Source organism: Chelmon rostratus, chromosome 15, assembly GCF_017976325.1.
Source record: "Chelmon rostratus isolate fCheRos1 chromosome 15, fCheRos1.pri, whole genome shotgun sequence".
Lineage (NCBI taxonomy): Eukaryota > Metazoa > Chordata > Actinopteri > Chaetodontiformes > Chaetodontidae > Chelmon > Chelmon rostratus.
Genome location: NC_055672.1, coordinates 18,572,808 through 18,588,988, shown reverse-complemented (window position 1 = coordinate 18,588,988; position 16,181 = coordinate 18,572,808). Strand labels below are relative to the sequence as shown.

The following is a 16,181-nucleotide window of genomic DNA, read 5'->3' as shown; positions in this document are numbered from 1 at the left end:
TGTTCTTTACATCCCCATGAGTGTGTATAAATAAAGCAGGAAATGATGAAGAATCACGTGTCCTTCAGAAGACTTGTAACATTGGAAGCTTCCTCTACCCCCCTTTGTAGTGTGGAGGTAAATGGCAAAAGATTATTTAAGGAGATGAAGGAGAGCACCTCAGCATCCTCTGCGGAGCAAGGGAATTACCGAGAAATCACAGCCTCAGGAGGGGTGGTTAGAGAGCACAGAGCTCAAATCCACTCCCTAATGCTCCAGTGACCCCAATATGACTCCCTGATACCAAAGGTCATGCCCGCCTCCCGTCTCCCTCGGCGAATCTGCGATCCACAATCACTCACCCCAGCCCTCCCCCCACAACCACCCACACTGCGACTCCAAACGAAGATTCCCACCCACCTGCTTGTACCCCCAGCTGAGCATCAGAGGTTTCCAGCTTTACAGTCTCAGGAGAACAGCCCCCTCCCCATCCTCTTCGTCTTCCTCCGTCCCCCCACACTTCTCCACGCCTCCATGGAATTACTTCTATCTGGCCTACTTTCCGCCCTCGCTCTATATCAAGTTGTACACCATCTATATGTTGCTTTTCTGTAACACCTCCAAATATTCTTCTTCCTAATCCTTTGTTTGTCACCTCAGCCCTGATGTTATTCTGCTTTCATTTAACTCTCATTTCCTTGTCCTTCTGTGCCCCTAATTCTGCCATCTCTAGGCTTTTTATCAACACATTGGTGGCTTCAGGGTGAAATTGTGTCCCTATATGTTGCCTGTCTGTGCTCATTTGTGAGTCCTGGCGTTTACTTACCCTTGGCTTACCAATGACTTCAAAAAGCCCCGCAATAAAGAAGAATCAGACGTGTTCGTCTGCCCAAGTGTTCCTTTTCCTTCTTCTTTTTCTTTTCTCCAAAGCAATGTCCAAAAGCTGAAATGAAAGAATCATAGCTGAAGTTAACCACATTAATAGCATTCTCAAAAAGATGGAATTATTTTCAACATTCTTTAGCAATCTTTTAGTTAAGTTAGTTTGCCTCTTTTTCTTGTGCATACTGTATTTTGAATGTAAAAAGGAGAATATTTACATTTTTGTATCTCTTTAAAAACACATCTGTGGCCCTAATTTACAGTATGTTTGTACCCCTAAAAGTAGATACACTGTTTGCATAGAGCCCTCCATCCGTTATTTTAATTGTAAGCAAGATTGCTATGATATGCAAGACATGCTATAAGACCGATACTGTATGTGGTGTACATTGTTCTGTACAGCTCCTGCATGTTTCACAGATTGCAGTTATAAGCAATAAAGATATTAATGAATCTGCCAATTTCAGCAGCCCATAGTAATAAATATCAAACTTTTCAGCGCTGTAGCTGAATGAAGCTACACCTCTGAAAAGTTTCAAATATGTGACGTAGTTTATACAGTTTTAAGGCTGATTTTAAAATTCCCAAATGCAAATGTTTGTAGAATAGTACATTCAAATGCATTTGTGAGCTTAGCGGACAATAGGTCTCATATAGCATGGACCAATACGCAGAGTGTGTGCATGCTGAAATGCATGTCAGATATTCAGTAGTTGCCCTGCTTGTCTTCAGTGCTGAGACGAATCTTCATGAAAAATGTCATTTTTGTCACGAGCCAAATGATTTGTAATTTCAGTAAATGCCTTTATTTCACGGTTATTTAGGCCCGACGTCCCATCGGTCCCAAATAGGGGTAAGGGGCTGCAGTGGTTCAAATGACCGGAATAGTCTCATTAACGGTGCAGTAGGACAAAAACACCCTGCAACACTGTCACTGAAGCAATATTAATGCAATTGCAATTATCACCCCAAGAAAATGCCACAACAACCGAAGCAGTGTGTTAAGCCCTCTGCTCAAAGTCTAGCCTTCTCAGCTTAAAGTTTGCAGTGAGTGCTCGTCCCATTTTTATAACAAGTCTGCAAAGTCAAATAAGATAAGGAGGAAAAAGACTCTTTTGTGTCCATAGTGCACTTAAGCCCTCTTGTAATTTGAGATTCAAGATCTAATGATGTTACACATAGTACTGTCACCACAAGGTGTTGAAGTCACGGGGCACTTGACTTGCAGGTCACTCTATATTGTGTCATCTGTACACTGGGACATACGACATGCATTCATTTCAGACATGCAGTTCTCCACATGCAAACACACATGCTTGAGTCACTCTTGTGGCTTCAAGCCCTAGCGTCACACACAGTACAGCGAAGGCCAGATCATTGCAGCGACATGCTATCAGTGACACACTATCAGTGGCACTTGGCCACAGTCACACATATGACTCGTGTTTCAGTGAAATGATCAGCTTAAGTGTCTCAGTCGCACATCTGTTGGTCATCTGCCAGTCATTGTCGCAAGGAATGTAGAGATTTTGCCTCATGGCCACGCTGCTGAGAAGGAAGATTATTTGAGAAGAGAAGCAAAGCACTTAAATGAAAAAAATGTCATGTCATTCTGTTGTGATTTCAAACTTGTAGAGTTGTTGGAGGCATTATTGCAGCAGGATGTCTGCATAAATCTTAGCATCCTTTCCCATTTAATTCAATGCATTTTCCGTCTCATCTCAGATGGCTTGTATCGACTGTACCGTTGGCCCAGCTGGTTGTACTAACCTATATTTTACCCATGGTTGTGACTCAGTAATAGGTGTCTCATTCAATCTCCTTTCCAAGCAGTGCATGCTAAGAGTGTGGGTTGTCAGGGTGGAGGCTGGTTAAGTCTTTTGCAACACACACTGCATTTGTAACTTATTTTCAGTTGTTACGGCTTCTTTTATTTCCATTATGCTGGATTAGAGGGGCTTATCGAAAGGCCATGACGAAGAGCTCACCAAAACTGAAACTGCCCGTTGTGTTTTTAAATTTCAGCCACTGTTTTTGCATCAAAATGACAGTCTTGTCTCTAATTGCTTTTACTAACTAACCTCAACATCATTTTTTCTGAAATTTTAAAGGCCTGCTCAAAATTGGAAACACAGCTGCTAACATTTTCCTTTGAATGCTCTTGTCACCCTTCCTGTAGTTTCCAATTTAAGTTGTTGTGTGTGCATGTATTTAAGGCAGAATAACTGCAATGACATTTCTCCTTTGCTGTCTTTTGTATGAACACTATATCATAACTGTTTTTAAATGAAAACTGTTGATGGGAAACGCCCAATGATCCATTGCACAAAGCCTAAATCTTAGTTAAAAGGATGACATTATAGATTTCAGTTATACAAAATAATGTGTTTCACTCTACAGGCGGTAGCTGTATTCACTGACCAATTAATTTATTCTGCAACTAATTCTGGAGATTACCATTTGTCGCCACACCTATCGTGCAAAAAGACCTGTACGCTCCACGGAGGGAGGCACACACAAGTATACTGTGTTCTGATTCTTCAGTTTGCAAACACGCCCCATGCACTAAGCTTTTGTGACTGTGGCAACAAGGCAGTGTTAGGTGTGTTTGGGTCCTGTTCCACCAACATGGTTCCAGGCGGAGCATGTGTGCTCTGTAATCTCTCGCCTATTGTGTTCATGTCAAAATTAAGCGCTGGCAAGGGGTACAACTATGTGGTGACACAGAGTTACCTGGTTAATCATCTACCATTCCCGTCTTAGATCAGCCCAAGTTGCAGCATGAGTTGCGAGTTTGAGAAAGAGAGGGACGGACATGGGATAGGGCAGATATTTCAGAAGAGGGAGTTAGGTCCTTTTTCGACATGCGTGCCATTTGGGTTGTGGTGACTTGTGCTCGCACTTGCAGTGTTCTGCATTTTGAGGTGAGGGAGCAGGATCATCATGGCCCCTGGAGTACACCACATCTCTGCTCATCCCCTCCCCACAAGCAGCAGCGACAGCACCACATCATTAGGAACAATATCCTCAACTCTCTTTCTCAATCAGAACATTTCATGTCATGCAATGAGACATTTTGGCAGCTGCCACCTTGACCCTGTGCTTCTCGCCCGCAGGGTGTGATTGCGCAAGTCTCTGTCAACCTATGAAAAGGCTGACACAAACACATAACGCAGTATGTCAGACATTAATGCACTATATTCTTTTGGTCTCAAAGTAGTTTTTAGCACTTTATACTGGTCAAGGCTCTTGGTATTAGCTCCATTCAAGGCTCCTGGCATTGAACATAAAAGATAAGTTTTTGTGCCGCCATGCTCTACACTTCTTATGGGAAGGCATGGGAGAATTGTTGAGAGTCAGTGATTTTCAGCAAAAATGAATGAAATAAAACTTCCGAGCCCCTTCAGTGTAAACTGTGTAGATTTATGTACTTGCTCTTAACCCTGCCATTGTCTTTCATCTTTCAATTTGGAGCCAATATTTGAGGATTGACTTCTTACATACAGCACGCCTGAATGGCTGGTGCATACTGAGATGAACTGCAGAAAGTTAGCAATTCTGGAATATTACCTTAAGAAACGTAAAAAAATATATATATATTATAGTGCCTTACCATAGTGTAAGATATTCTGACTCTGGAGTAGTGGTTATTACAGCGTTTTAACCAGGCAAAATCAAGTTCTCTATGAAGGATATCCAGGCATGTTTAAAAAAAGGCCTCATCGATGATCTGATGCATAATACTCACATTACAACACAATTCAGCGTCAGTGACTGTTAAGCAGCAAGATTTCATCCTGATATTCCTCTTTGTAAAAATGTATGAACGGGCATAACTTTAAGCTTTTTCAGGCACTTGACCATCGGCCAAATGAATAAGAGGGCTGTATTTTTATGAATTGGTGGGAGCGGGCCACACACTGTGTGTGAACACATTCATCTCTTCAGGTACCCTGTGTAGTATACAGAATCGCTTCCACTCTCCATCGATGTTTTTTTGGATATCTGGACCTTAATTGTCTGTTGTCTATATAAGCTTCTCCACATCCAGCTATTTTACCAACCGTAACAACAGATATAGAAATGATTTCAATAATACCTGTTTAAGTATTTGTGTTCTGCTGGCAGCACTCGTTGACTTCTTTCTTCTTTACAGAATGTTTTGTTTGTACGCCCCCCTGGCTTTTTGGAGAATACTGCAGCGGGAAGCACATTGAGCATAAATGCTCGTAGCTCATACACCTGTCCGAGCAAAAACAAAGTTTCCAAGTCTCTTGGGGTCATAATTCCACACCTCGCTTTAAAAGCCTCGTGAGTATGTCATTCGGGACTGTTAGCGCCTTTTCATTTTGAAAGAGCAATGGCCAACACTTGACCAAGCCAACAGCCAATGGTGTAATTTCACTCACTCACTCACTCATTAGGTATCTTGCTGCTTGTATCTTGTTTTGTCGCTATGTGCCCTTTTTCTTTAGTAGCATGCTGTCTTTTGCCAATCCTGATCATCCAAGGTGATGCATATAACTTGTTGTTTTGCTGCGTCTTCCTTCATTAGTAGAATTTCTCCAAGTTACTAATTGTTATTTAATTTGGACTGTGAATTCACACACGATATCCACCAGTGCTCGCTGGCTTGTTAAACGAGACCGCATCCTTGAGCTTCTAATGGTGTTTTCACACCTGTAGTTCAGTTCATTTGGTCTTGACCAAGAGAAATAAATGATACATTGTTGCCTTGTGTGAAGAACCAGAGTTCCTACCTGAATTGCAGCTGCTGCTTTGTACTTATTATAGATTTCAGAATGTGAAGCAGCACTGTGTCCAGCATATGTACAGGGGCACTCAAAGCCGCTCGCCTAGAAGCTGGACATGTCCTTGCACAACAACCCTGCTGTCAGTCAAGCTGCCCCATTAAGTTGGCCATGACATTTAAAGTTGGGCGAAGAAGGCGGACAAAGTGCCCTTACCTCCTCCGTACTAGCCCTGCAGTAGAGCCCCTGTGTAGAGTTTGCGGATGAGTGTGTTTGTGTGTGTTGTGACTTTGGCCAGACTTAGTCTGGCATAAGGACAGCTGTCACATCTCCAACCTGTCACATGCGACACAGAGGAGATGCCAGAGGCCGGGGCATCAGGAGACACAAGGACGGACACAAGGAAAAATGTCTGTGCATTTGTGTGTGTGTTCATGAACCCATGTGTCTAAAAGAGTAAGGAGGATGGAAGACGTGGGGTGGTGGCCACGTGAAAGGGTTTGACTCGGAGGCACCCTCTAACCTTGATGTCCACGCACACACACGCATGCACGCTCTTCACCCGCTTTCTTAAATCCGATCCTTGAGCAGTTGAGTCACATCCCCCAGGGGCATGTAGTAAATACTGCTTCAACGTCCAACCAACACCCCTGCAGGACGCCCTCCTTGTCTTGCAGTCCTCTGACCCCGGCCATTTCAGTGCTCATTACTTACCAATGAAGAAGGCTCTTCATTAAGGTCCTGCCCGTGGCCTGTGGAGCAAAGGCTTTTTTAATGTTCCTTCACTAACAACTCTTTACATAAGCAAGCAGCAGTTGCCCTCGAGTGTTGGTCAAAAGGGCTAAAGATGTGTGTATGTGTGAACAGAAACATTAATGACCATTTGGGGGCTTTTATTCCATTACAGAGGGAAGAGCTTTTCTGTTTCAATTTAAGTAATGGTTTCAAGGCGGCCGGGTTAAAAGGTCAACGTTTGTTCTCATTAAGCCATTTTTTCACAACTTCCTGAATAGATTTGCGAAGTTTTAGGAGAAGAAAATTATGAGTTTTTAAATGCCTCAAAATTAACCACCTCACTGAAAGGACGCCCCCTCAGCACACTGTGTTCCATAACCAAAACCAGCTGTCAGGAAAATCAATACTGCCCCTCTGTACTTCCTGTGCATCTCTTTTATGTTCATATATACATTTTATTCTCTCTTGAAACACAGAACTATTTTATCACAGTTTGGTCGACATTGACATTTTTTTTCCAAGTTTAAAGTTCCATAATTGTAATTGTGTTAGTCAGTCCGTGCTTTGGTCCAGACAGAAATATCTCAACACCCACTGGATGGCTTGACATTCATGGTCCATTGAGGGAGAATCCTTGGTGATCCCCTGACTTTTCCTCCATCACCACCATAAGGTTGACATTTGTGGGATGGAATGTATTGTGTATACTATTGGATGGCTTGCCATTAAATTTGGTTCACGCACTATGCACCCTCAGGATGAAGTCAAATAACTTTGGTGACTTTCCCGCATGAATATTTATCAGGTCAAAATTTTAACATTTTGCTTTATGATGAAATGCCTGGAAAAACGTCTCATCTTTCCAATCAGCCTTAGCTTTATTGTACTGTGGTTGGTGATAATTGACAAATATGAGGATGCTAACACACTAAACTAAGATGATGAACGTGGTAAACTTTATAGATAGTCAACATCAGCATGTTAATGTACTGCTGTTAGCATTTAGCTCATAGTGCCTCTTTGTGACTGTATAATGCTTAAGTCAGATTCAAGTAGCTCTCACTGTGGCCATAGACTCTATGTTTTTAGTGAAATAATATTAAATTTTAGGCTCATACTCCAGAAGAGATTACTGGTGATCACACTTGTCTGACAGAATATGTTGTATAATGTAGAAGCCTGACTCCAAAATAGAACTTTGCACCATCCTTGTGAATGACTGAGCCTCTCCAGGATGCTCCTTTCATTCCCAATCATGATACTATCACCTGTTAACAATCAACCTGTTTACCTGTGGAATGATCCAAACAGGTGTTTTTGTAGTGTTTCACAACTTTCCCAGTCTTTTGTTGCTCCTGTCCCAACTTGTTTGAAACATGTTGCTGCATCAAATTCAAAATAAGCAGATATTTACAAAGAATAATGAAGTTGCAGAGGTCAACATTAAATATAATGTCTTATTTAACTGTACATGTCAGAAAGGGTTAGGATCACATTCTGTTTTATTTATATTTCACACAGCATCCCATCTTTTTTGGATTCAGAGTTGTATAGCTTCGTATAGTTTAGTCTTAATAAAACATGACGAAAAAACTATTTTTATCTACATAGCTTCAGCCTCCTTGCACAGCACATTAATTTAAAATGGCAATAGCTAAAAGTTAAAGGCTCTGCCTTTAGTTTTTGTTTATTTGTTTCACTGATGCAATATGACTTGTGACAGCTCCTCGCTGTCTGCTGGGACGAATTGAGTCTGAATCATTCCACAAAAAGGCTCTCCCTTCAACAGTGCCCTTGGTCTGACCGAATCGAGGGATGGTCCGCTGCAGCCCATACAGAGCTGCCCCATGTTCTTTGTCTGGCCCCCTCACCTTCCTGTTGGTTCTCATCTGTCTGTTTACTCTGTCCCAGTCCAAATGAAGCATCCATTAAATCACCTTTGAAGATGAGAACGGGACTTGACAGCTACAAACCGGAGCAAAACAATCTTTTCCCAAGCCCCATGCCCACCCCAGCCCCACATCCCCATGCCTGTTCCTATCTGTCCCATATCTTCAGCGGCAGAAGCCGCGAGCACTGCTGTGAGACAGAGAGCAGTTCTTGTTTACTGATGCACACTATATTGATGTGAGCTGATTCCGTTAGGCAACACTTTTGGATGCCACACAACACGCTGTCTTTCACCGCCTCCCTTCTACTCCTTATGTCTTAACCCCTAATGTATCTGCCACAAGGCAGACTGTATGATATAGTCAGCAGAGCTGCATTCATTGTTGTGACTGTTTCTATCTGCATGTGCTACAACATCAGTATACTGTAGATTGAAGAGCTGCTCATTAATGACCCTTATTGATCACATTCCATGTTACATAAATAGGGTGAAACCCATCAGAGCTGCTTCCTGTGCCCCTGATGGTTGTCATGCACCTGGGGCTGCAGCTAGCACAAATTTAGAGTGATTTTATTGTTTTTGATTAATTCATTAGTTTTTTTTCTTTAATTAAACACAATCATGATCATTAGATTATATGCAGAAAAATTAATTCCACTCCACTTGGAGAGAAAATGTTTAGTGAAGGAATTTCTTTTTTCACCCACTCAGTCATGTTTTTCTCAATCCAATGGTCAGTCAGGTGTTGTGATCAGCAGACCAAAGCGTGGGTAATTAGTTAATAAGCCTGACCACGTTTCAGGCTGCCTTGCTGCAAACTGGTTGCGCTGTGCCTCTGTCCATCATGTATGGTGGTTAGATTTCCTCTCACCACAGAGGGCAGCGATTATAACAAATGGATGAGTTCAAGCCATCTGTAAAACATTTGATTAATGCCGCCGAGCCTGTCGGAAGAGAGAGCCCAGAATGGTACTTGATGTGGAATTGCACTAATGACAGTGCCTGAGAAGTAGCCATGCTCTAGGAAAAACATCACAGAATGAGAAATTAGAGCCTTGAAGAGACAGACGAGGTTTGTAGCAAGCAGCTCCGGGTGGCCTCTGCATCCATCTCACACATGATTTGATTGGTGCTCCCAGTCATCAGCTCAGCCTCATAGTGCAGCTGTTGAAGCTAATGTGGCATGAAACAAAACAGATGTTTCTTCTGGTGTCTTTCCTCTTCTCCCCTCCATCTCCTTCAGTATTTTGGGGCTTGTATACTTGTTGTGCACACACAGAAGTATGTGATCTGAAAAGTTCTGCAATGTAGATCTCTTAGCAGATAAGTGACGACCTGAAAACTTGGAACAGAAACCTAAAGGGATCAGTACGCTTGAAAGTGTGCAATTCTACAAGCTCACCCACTTCACACAGTTAATGACAGCATTACCCGGATGTGAGAAGTTGAAAAACAAAGCATGATTTAAACTTCTTTTGCTGTCCTACAGCGAGCGACATATAAACAATTATTCCATCTCACCCTTCTCTATGATGGCAGGATTTTTTTGCCCTCCAGTGTGGCTTTTTGGATTTTGATCAAATAGATAATAGCGAGTGTCCAGCATATGTACAGCAAGTGACTAATGTCAAACACTCTTGTAAAAACGCTTTTTGTGTCCATTGGCCTTAAACCATGTTGACATCCTACAGAGTTGTTGATCTCTTGCATACACCTGAACTCTAACCATCCCAAGCTTGGAGGTCCAGGCTGCTGCTATGTAAATGAGTCACAGCATCTCACTGGTGTTTTGCCTGTGGATGGTACTTTTACTAACCAACATTACCAACTCGACTTTGTCTTTCTCAGGACACAGCGCTGGACCCTGGAGAGGACGTGGCCCTTCTCTCAGTGAGCTTTGAGGATGCTGAAGCTACCCAGGTCTTCCCTAAACTCTACCTTTCCCCCAGCATTGAACAGTAAGCATACGACATTTAGAAATATTTTTTGTTCGTGAATTCAGTGAAGTGTATGTTTTGATGGAGAGAGGGATTTGTGAATGCAATCTGTGACACCACATGGATGATATTCAGCTGGATTCATCCTCACATAAACTGAGATGATCAACTTTTTCTCCCATTAATAAAAATAGGAGACTGATGTTATGGATCCATAGTTTGTTTTATCTCTTCCATCTAAATTACCTTTACTGTGTGATAATGCTAAAAACATTGTATACTGTGCATAGCATTTCCAAGAAGTGCTAGAAAAAGTCATAGACTGGAGTCTTGCCACTGCACGTATATAATATAAACTCTGTATGAACCATCCAGTGTTAACTGACCTTAAATCAGACACATTCCTACAGTATTAAGGGAGAATGAAAAGATCTTAAAGTTTGTTCCAGGGATTCACTTGTAAAGACAACATACCTTTAGAATCACAAGGAGGGGCAGGGAAGGTCAGCCAAAGTTGATGTGGACCCACTCGCTCTGCTTCTGATTCGGAGGATGCAAGATGTGGTTGACGGATTATCTTGAGCGTGCTGTGAATCTAGCGACATATTATGTCATTGTGAATAATCCCACATCCCAGTGTCTGGACTCATCAGTCGGTTCCTCAAAAACAAGGGAAGAACAAAAAATGAGATGGATGACACACAGCGTCTGAGCTAGGGATGACTGGATGTCTACAGACATCTGGGGTGTTAACAGTACAGAGACTGTGTGCGTGCGCATGTGTGTGCATGTGCATGTATGTGTGTGTGTGTGTGTGTACACAGGATGTGTGCAGTGTTTTCTGTGAGTCTGTGGGCACTGTATGAGTGGGTACTTCAGCAGTGTGTATTCTCTTTGTTCAAATCCTGTTTTTGTCTTGCTAGATTTAGTGTGTATGTATGCGTTTGTGTGCATTTGTCAGTTTACATTTGGGCGTGTGTGTGTCTGTGTGTGCGCAGATGGGTGTGTGTTTGGATGCATGCATGCTTGTGGGTTTTTATAACCCAAATGTGTGTGTCTGTTTTCATGTGGTTGTGTGCATGCACCAGTACTTGAATAGGCTTTGCTCGCAACACAAAGTCTTTGTAGGTGTGTGTGTGTGTGTGTGTGTGTGTGTGTGTGTGTGTGTGTGTGTGTGTGTGTGTGTGTGTGTGTGCGCAGGCACCTATCTTTGTGAGAACCAGTTTGAGGGAGTGAGGGTTAAGACCGGGTTTTAAGTCTTAGGTTAGGTTAGATTTAGGTAAGGGTTAGGCTAATGTTTGGATTTAGGCACTTAGTTGTGATGGCTAACGTTCGGGTAAGGGACCCGGGAATACATTATGTCAATGAGTGTCCCCACAAGGATAGAAGTTCAAACATGTTTAAGTCCGTGTGTGTACATTTATTGTTTATTTTTATATGTTGTGGTGATGTAAATCTGTAAATCATTACTTTTTAGGGTGAAGACTTTGGTTAAGGTTAGGATTAGGATTAGGAGTTAGACAAGTAGTATTTAGGGTTAAGGTAATTCTCCAGGAAATTAATCTAAGTAAATGTACTGTCCTCTGAAGTGATGGAAACACAGCTGTGTGTGTGTGTATTTGTGTGTGTGTGAGCCAGGTATGGGCCCACTCTGACCTCAGGGCCCCACGGTCTGGGCTTTCGTGCTCGGAATAATCTCAGGCTGATGTTTATTTACAAGCACACGCCCCGTCGCACCAGGTTAAGAGACCTCTGCTCCCCAACACCACCACCACTCTTTCTCGCTCTCTCCCGCCCTCCCTCCCTCTCTCTCTCTCCCATCCTCCTGTCTCAACATGTTCCTTTTTCATCCTCATCTCCCATGCTCCTCCGTGGCTCCTTCTTTTTGTCCTTGTCTCCAGTTGTTTTTAATTCTTGCAATAGTCAAATCCTTCCGTCTTCTGTCTCCTGCCATTATCATTCCATCTTTTGCGCATCACCTCTCTCTAATTTACTCTGTGTATCCCCTTATCTCCCACTCGCCAGCACAATCGCCAAAGCGGATAAATGCACAGACACAGACGCTCCGTCTCTCCAATATGTAAAAATGAATTGCGACAGGACCTTACACCACACAAAACAAAGGTCACCTACCTACTGCTTGTCCTACGTAATGCTCATGTTCTCCGTGCTGTGCATGTGTAAGAGCGTATCTAAGCAATAATATGAGACAGACTGCTATATCTCTTTTGCAGGACACAATCCTCCTTAGCGGGATGTAGCACAACCTCCAAGATGTTTAATTTGTCTTTTACTGTAGGCTTTCAACTCTGAATGTAAAGAGAGAGCATTTAGGTTTGCATTTATTGCTCTGTGGCTTACACGCACTGCGCATTCTTGGTCATATTAATTGCCCGTGTGTTAACAAGCAAAGTGCTGTTTTGATAGACACCGTTCTGCACAGCTAAACCGCTCGGTTGAACCGGCTTTTACCAAGAGCGTTGGAAGTGCAGAATACCTCAGGGTTTAGATATGCATGTTCATTACATATGCCTGCCTGTTTTATGATGGAGCCGTGTGTGTGTGTGTGTGTTTGTGAGGGAGACTGACCTTACCACGGTTCCAGACCAGACTGAAGCTGTTGCAGTGGTGTTAGAGGCTCTCCTCCTCTGCCAGTTGCATGAGGAGAACAGACAGAAGGAGGCTAAAGGCAGTAGAGTGGAGAGCAGGAAGTGGGGAAGCTACGGCGCAGGGGATGGAGCGGGGTGGTTGCTGGCGGAGTGGTGGGGTGTTAGATAAAGGAGGAGAGGCTATAAAACAAATCCTCCTCATCTAAACCCTCTAAGAAACATCTCAAAACGCAGAGGCTTAACAGTGCCACACTGAGCCAAGCTCTCATTTACCACCCTCTTCTCCTGCTTAATGTTGCCGCTTTGTCTTGAGATATTTGCACATATGCATATCAAGGCCGTGTATGAATATGCTCCGCTACATGCTTTTGTGCACCTTTTTGTGAGCTGTGTGGGAGTGTGTTAATTCATGACCCAGGGCAAAAATGTATGTCTTCTGCACTGTTGTTTGAAGACAAACGATTGCATGTGTGTGTGAGTTCATGCATGAGTGCATTTGTATTGTACTCATTGTGGATGCTACCTAATTTAGCATGCAGATGTGTGCGAGCCTTTTGCCGTACGTGTGTTCATGCAGATCTGTTACCCTGTTAGTTTTCCTCCATGTCCTTACTGACCCTTGTTAGTCTTTGGTCTTGTGTAGCTGCCCATTGTCTCTGCATTGGCTCCAGTGAAGAGGAAAACTCATTTGTTGCAGCGCTCCTGCACATTTCTCTGTTTTTCGAGCAAGCGTTTGATAGACAGCGACATTCAGGAGCTTCTGCATTAACCCGAGCGAGCACAAATGTTCACAATATCATATAATGCCAAAATAAAATTCACATCAAAACAGCTTTGGAAATTGTTTAAATCAGTTCTAATTTTATGAAATAGTGAGTGTAGCAGCTGTGGACAGCTACAGAAATTGGCTGAGCTTTAGTTCTGGCACCGCTGGTTTTCAGTGTTGGTACAGGCTGTCATATCAAATACATCTATTCAGTGTCAAAATGTTCTTTATGTCTGCAATCTTTCTGTCATTCCACCTTTTAATCAATCCTCCTCTCTTTTTTGTTTTCTTTTTTCTGTTGTCTATGCATTCATCCTCCATCTGTCCACACATCTATTCCTCCTTTTATTGCTCCTTTATCCATGATCCTGCTGTCTTGTCTATGTACACTTTTAATTCACTTTTCCCAGTTTTTAATCAGCTCTGCTTCCCTTCCTACCTTTAAGTTGGAGTCCTTAAGATTTCTCTTCTAGTTGATTTGGTAACTGCAGAGCATGTGTAGTCTGAGCCCACACTTAATACTAGGTTTTGGTGATATGACAGTATATAAAATGTGTTGGTAGAAACAGTTGATGGTGGTAATGCACCTCTTGTTTTGTTTTGTAGATGCGTTTTTGATTGTGTTTCCTGTGGCTGCGTCACATTAAAAAAAATGCCTTGAAAGTGAAGCAGCAGCACTAGAATATTCCATTAGCCGTACAGCTCTGACACGGTGTGAAGACAGTGAACAGTATACAATGAGGCCATCAGCAGAGTGGTACTGGCAGAATGGCAGACCACCACCAAGAAAACTACTATATAGAGAGATAATTACTGAAAGTAGAAACATTTATTGGCTGTTGCTGAAAAAATGCAAAAAATAATATCAAAAAAAGGGATTTGATTTCATTAAAATATTAAACCTTTAAACTGAACTTTAACCCTATTAATAGTTTTGCAAATTGTTTAAATCCTAATTTTATAAAATATAAGTTTAGAGCAGAATGATTATTTGGTTAGTTGTCAACTGTTTATTTAATTGGCAACTATTTTGATAATTGATTAATCGGTTTGAGTCATTTTTTTAGGAATAAAAAAATATAAATTCTCAGATTCCAGCTTCATAAATATCATTATTTTGGGATTCTTTACACATCTCTGACAATAAACTGAGTGTCTTGGGCTTTGGGGAACACTGATCGACGTTTTTCAGCATTTTCTGAAAATTTATAGGCCAAACTACTAAAATACTAATCGAGAAAATAATCTGCAGCTTAATTGACAATGAAAATAGTCTTTAGCTGCAGCCGTAAGTGAGTGTAGCATCATTTCAGCTTTGGCACCACTGGATTTCACTGTTGGCACGGGCTGCCATATCAGCTACATCTATTCACATCTACATCTACTTTTTCTGTCATTTCATCAATCATCCCATCATTTTGATCCATCTTTCAGTTGTTTGTCCATTCATCCTCTATCGTTGCATCCCTTGCTCCCCTATCCTTCACTGCCGTCTTGCCTATCTCACTTTTTTCAAATGGACTTTTTCCAGTTTTTAACTCGTGTCCTCGGTCGTATCTCTCCAAACACCCCCTCCCCTTCCCTCCTGTTTTTCACATGTCTGCCGCCTGTCTCTTTTCTCTCCATCTTTCTCCGTTTTTCTATCACTCTCTCTCCTCTGCTGATCCCTCTGGCTGATCCTCAAAGGGAACCGAGAGAGTGAGTGGGACTTAAAAGAGAGAGAAGAGCTGTGCTCTACCCAGCAAGGTCGTCCCTCGCTCGACTGAAACGCAGCGAGGAAAAAAAAACAACACACGGGAGAAGAGAGCTTTTCCCTCTCTCTCCTTTTCTCTTTCCTCCACCTCTCTACTCTTCTCTTTCATCACTCCTGAGTTGTTTGATATCTCACTTTTACTCTCCTTCAGCAGGGGCTTGGATCTAAGAGCTCTGAACGCAAACTCGTAAGCCCCCTGAGCTACAGTGTTATACCTCTATTTCTATTCCCTCTTCCTCTCTCTTTCTTACTCTCTCTGTTACTTTTTCTTCCCCTGTCTTCAAACAGACGATCACTGTAATGTTTTCTGCCTTACAGAGCGGCAAGGGGAAAAAAGATGTTGAAATACCCTGACAGACACCCACATTTTTACCAATAATGTACAGTGTACGTAGACTGTTGCATTGGCTCCTCTCTTTGATGGGACTGTACAACCGTATGTGTTTCTTTTCCCGTCGAAATTATTGACTATGAGAAGACAAATCACTGTAATTCTGCAGGCTTACAGATTCACCTGCTTAAGAATCAGTGTTCATTTGTTATATAACGTTTTATGGGCCGTCTAGAGGAAAATACATTGTGAAAGGCGTGGTGTTCCGCTGTGTAGCCCCTATGATTTTCCCTCCCTACACATTTAAACTAGCCGTTAAGTGTTAAATAGATGTAGACATTCAGAGAATGTAAAAAAATGTTTGCTTTGGAGGCGTTTTTTGGGTAGAATTTGTTGTCAGTCCAAATGGTTTCTTTACCAACTAGTGTTGCAGTGGAGGTTGTGCTAAGATCAGAGCAATAAATGTAGGTTTCTAATATCCCAGCAAACCAGAATAGTTTAGAGACAGGGCAGTAGTAGGGTCACTAGTGTGAAGTGGGTTGAGAGT

The 16,181-nt window shown here is 42.3% G+C and overlaps 1 protein-coding gene across 2 annotated transcripts in view; it reads left to right on the top strand.

Moving 5' to 3' along the window:
* The window catches only part of babam2 (BRISC and BRCA1 A complex member 2), a 71,908-nt gene that overhangs the window by 36,192 nt on the left and 19,535 nt on the right, over positions 1-16,181 (top strand). For both annotated transcript variants that reach the window (XM_041954403.1, XM_041954404.1), the window contains exon 7: positions 10,087-10,196. In XM_041954403.1, coding sequence (XP_041810337.1) covers positions 10,087-10,196 — 110 coding nt within the window. The remainder of the gene's footprint in view (positions 1-10,086; positions 10,197-16,181) is intronic.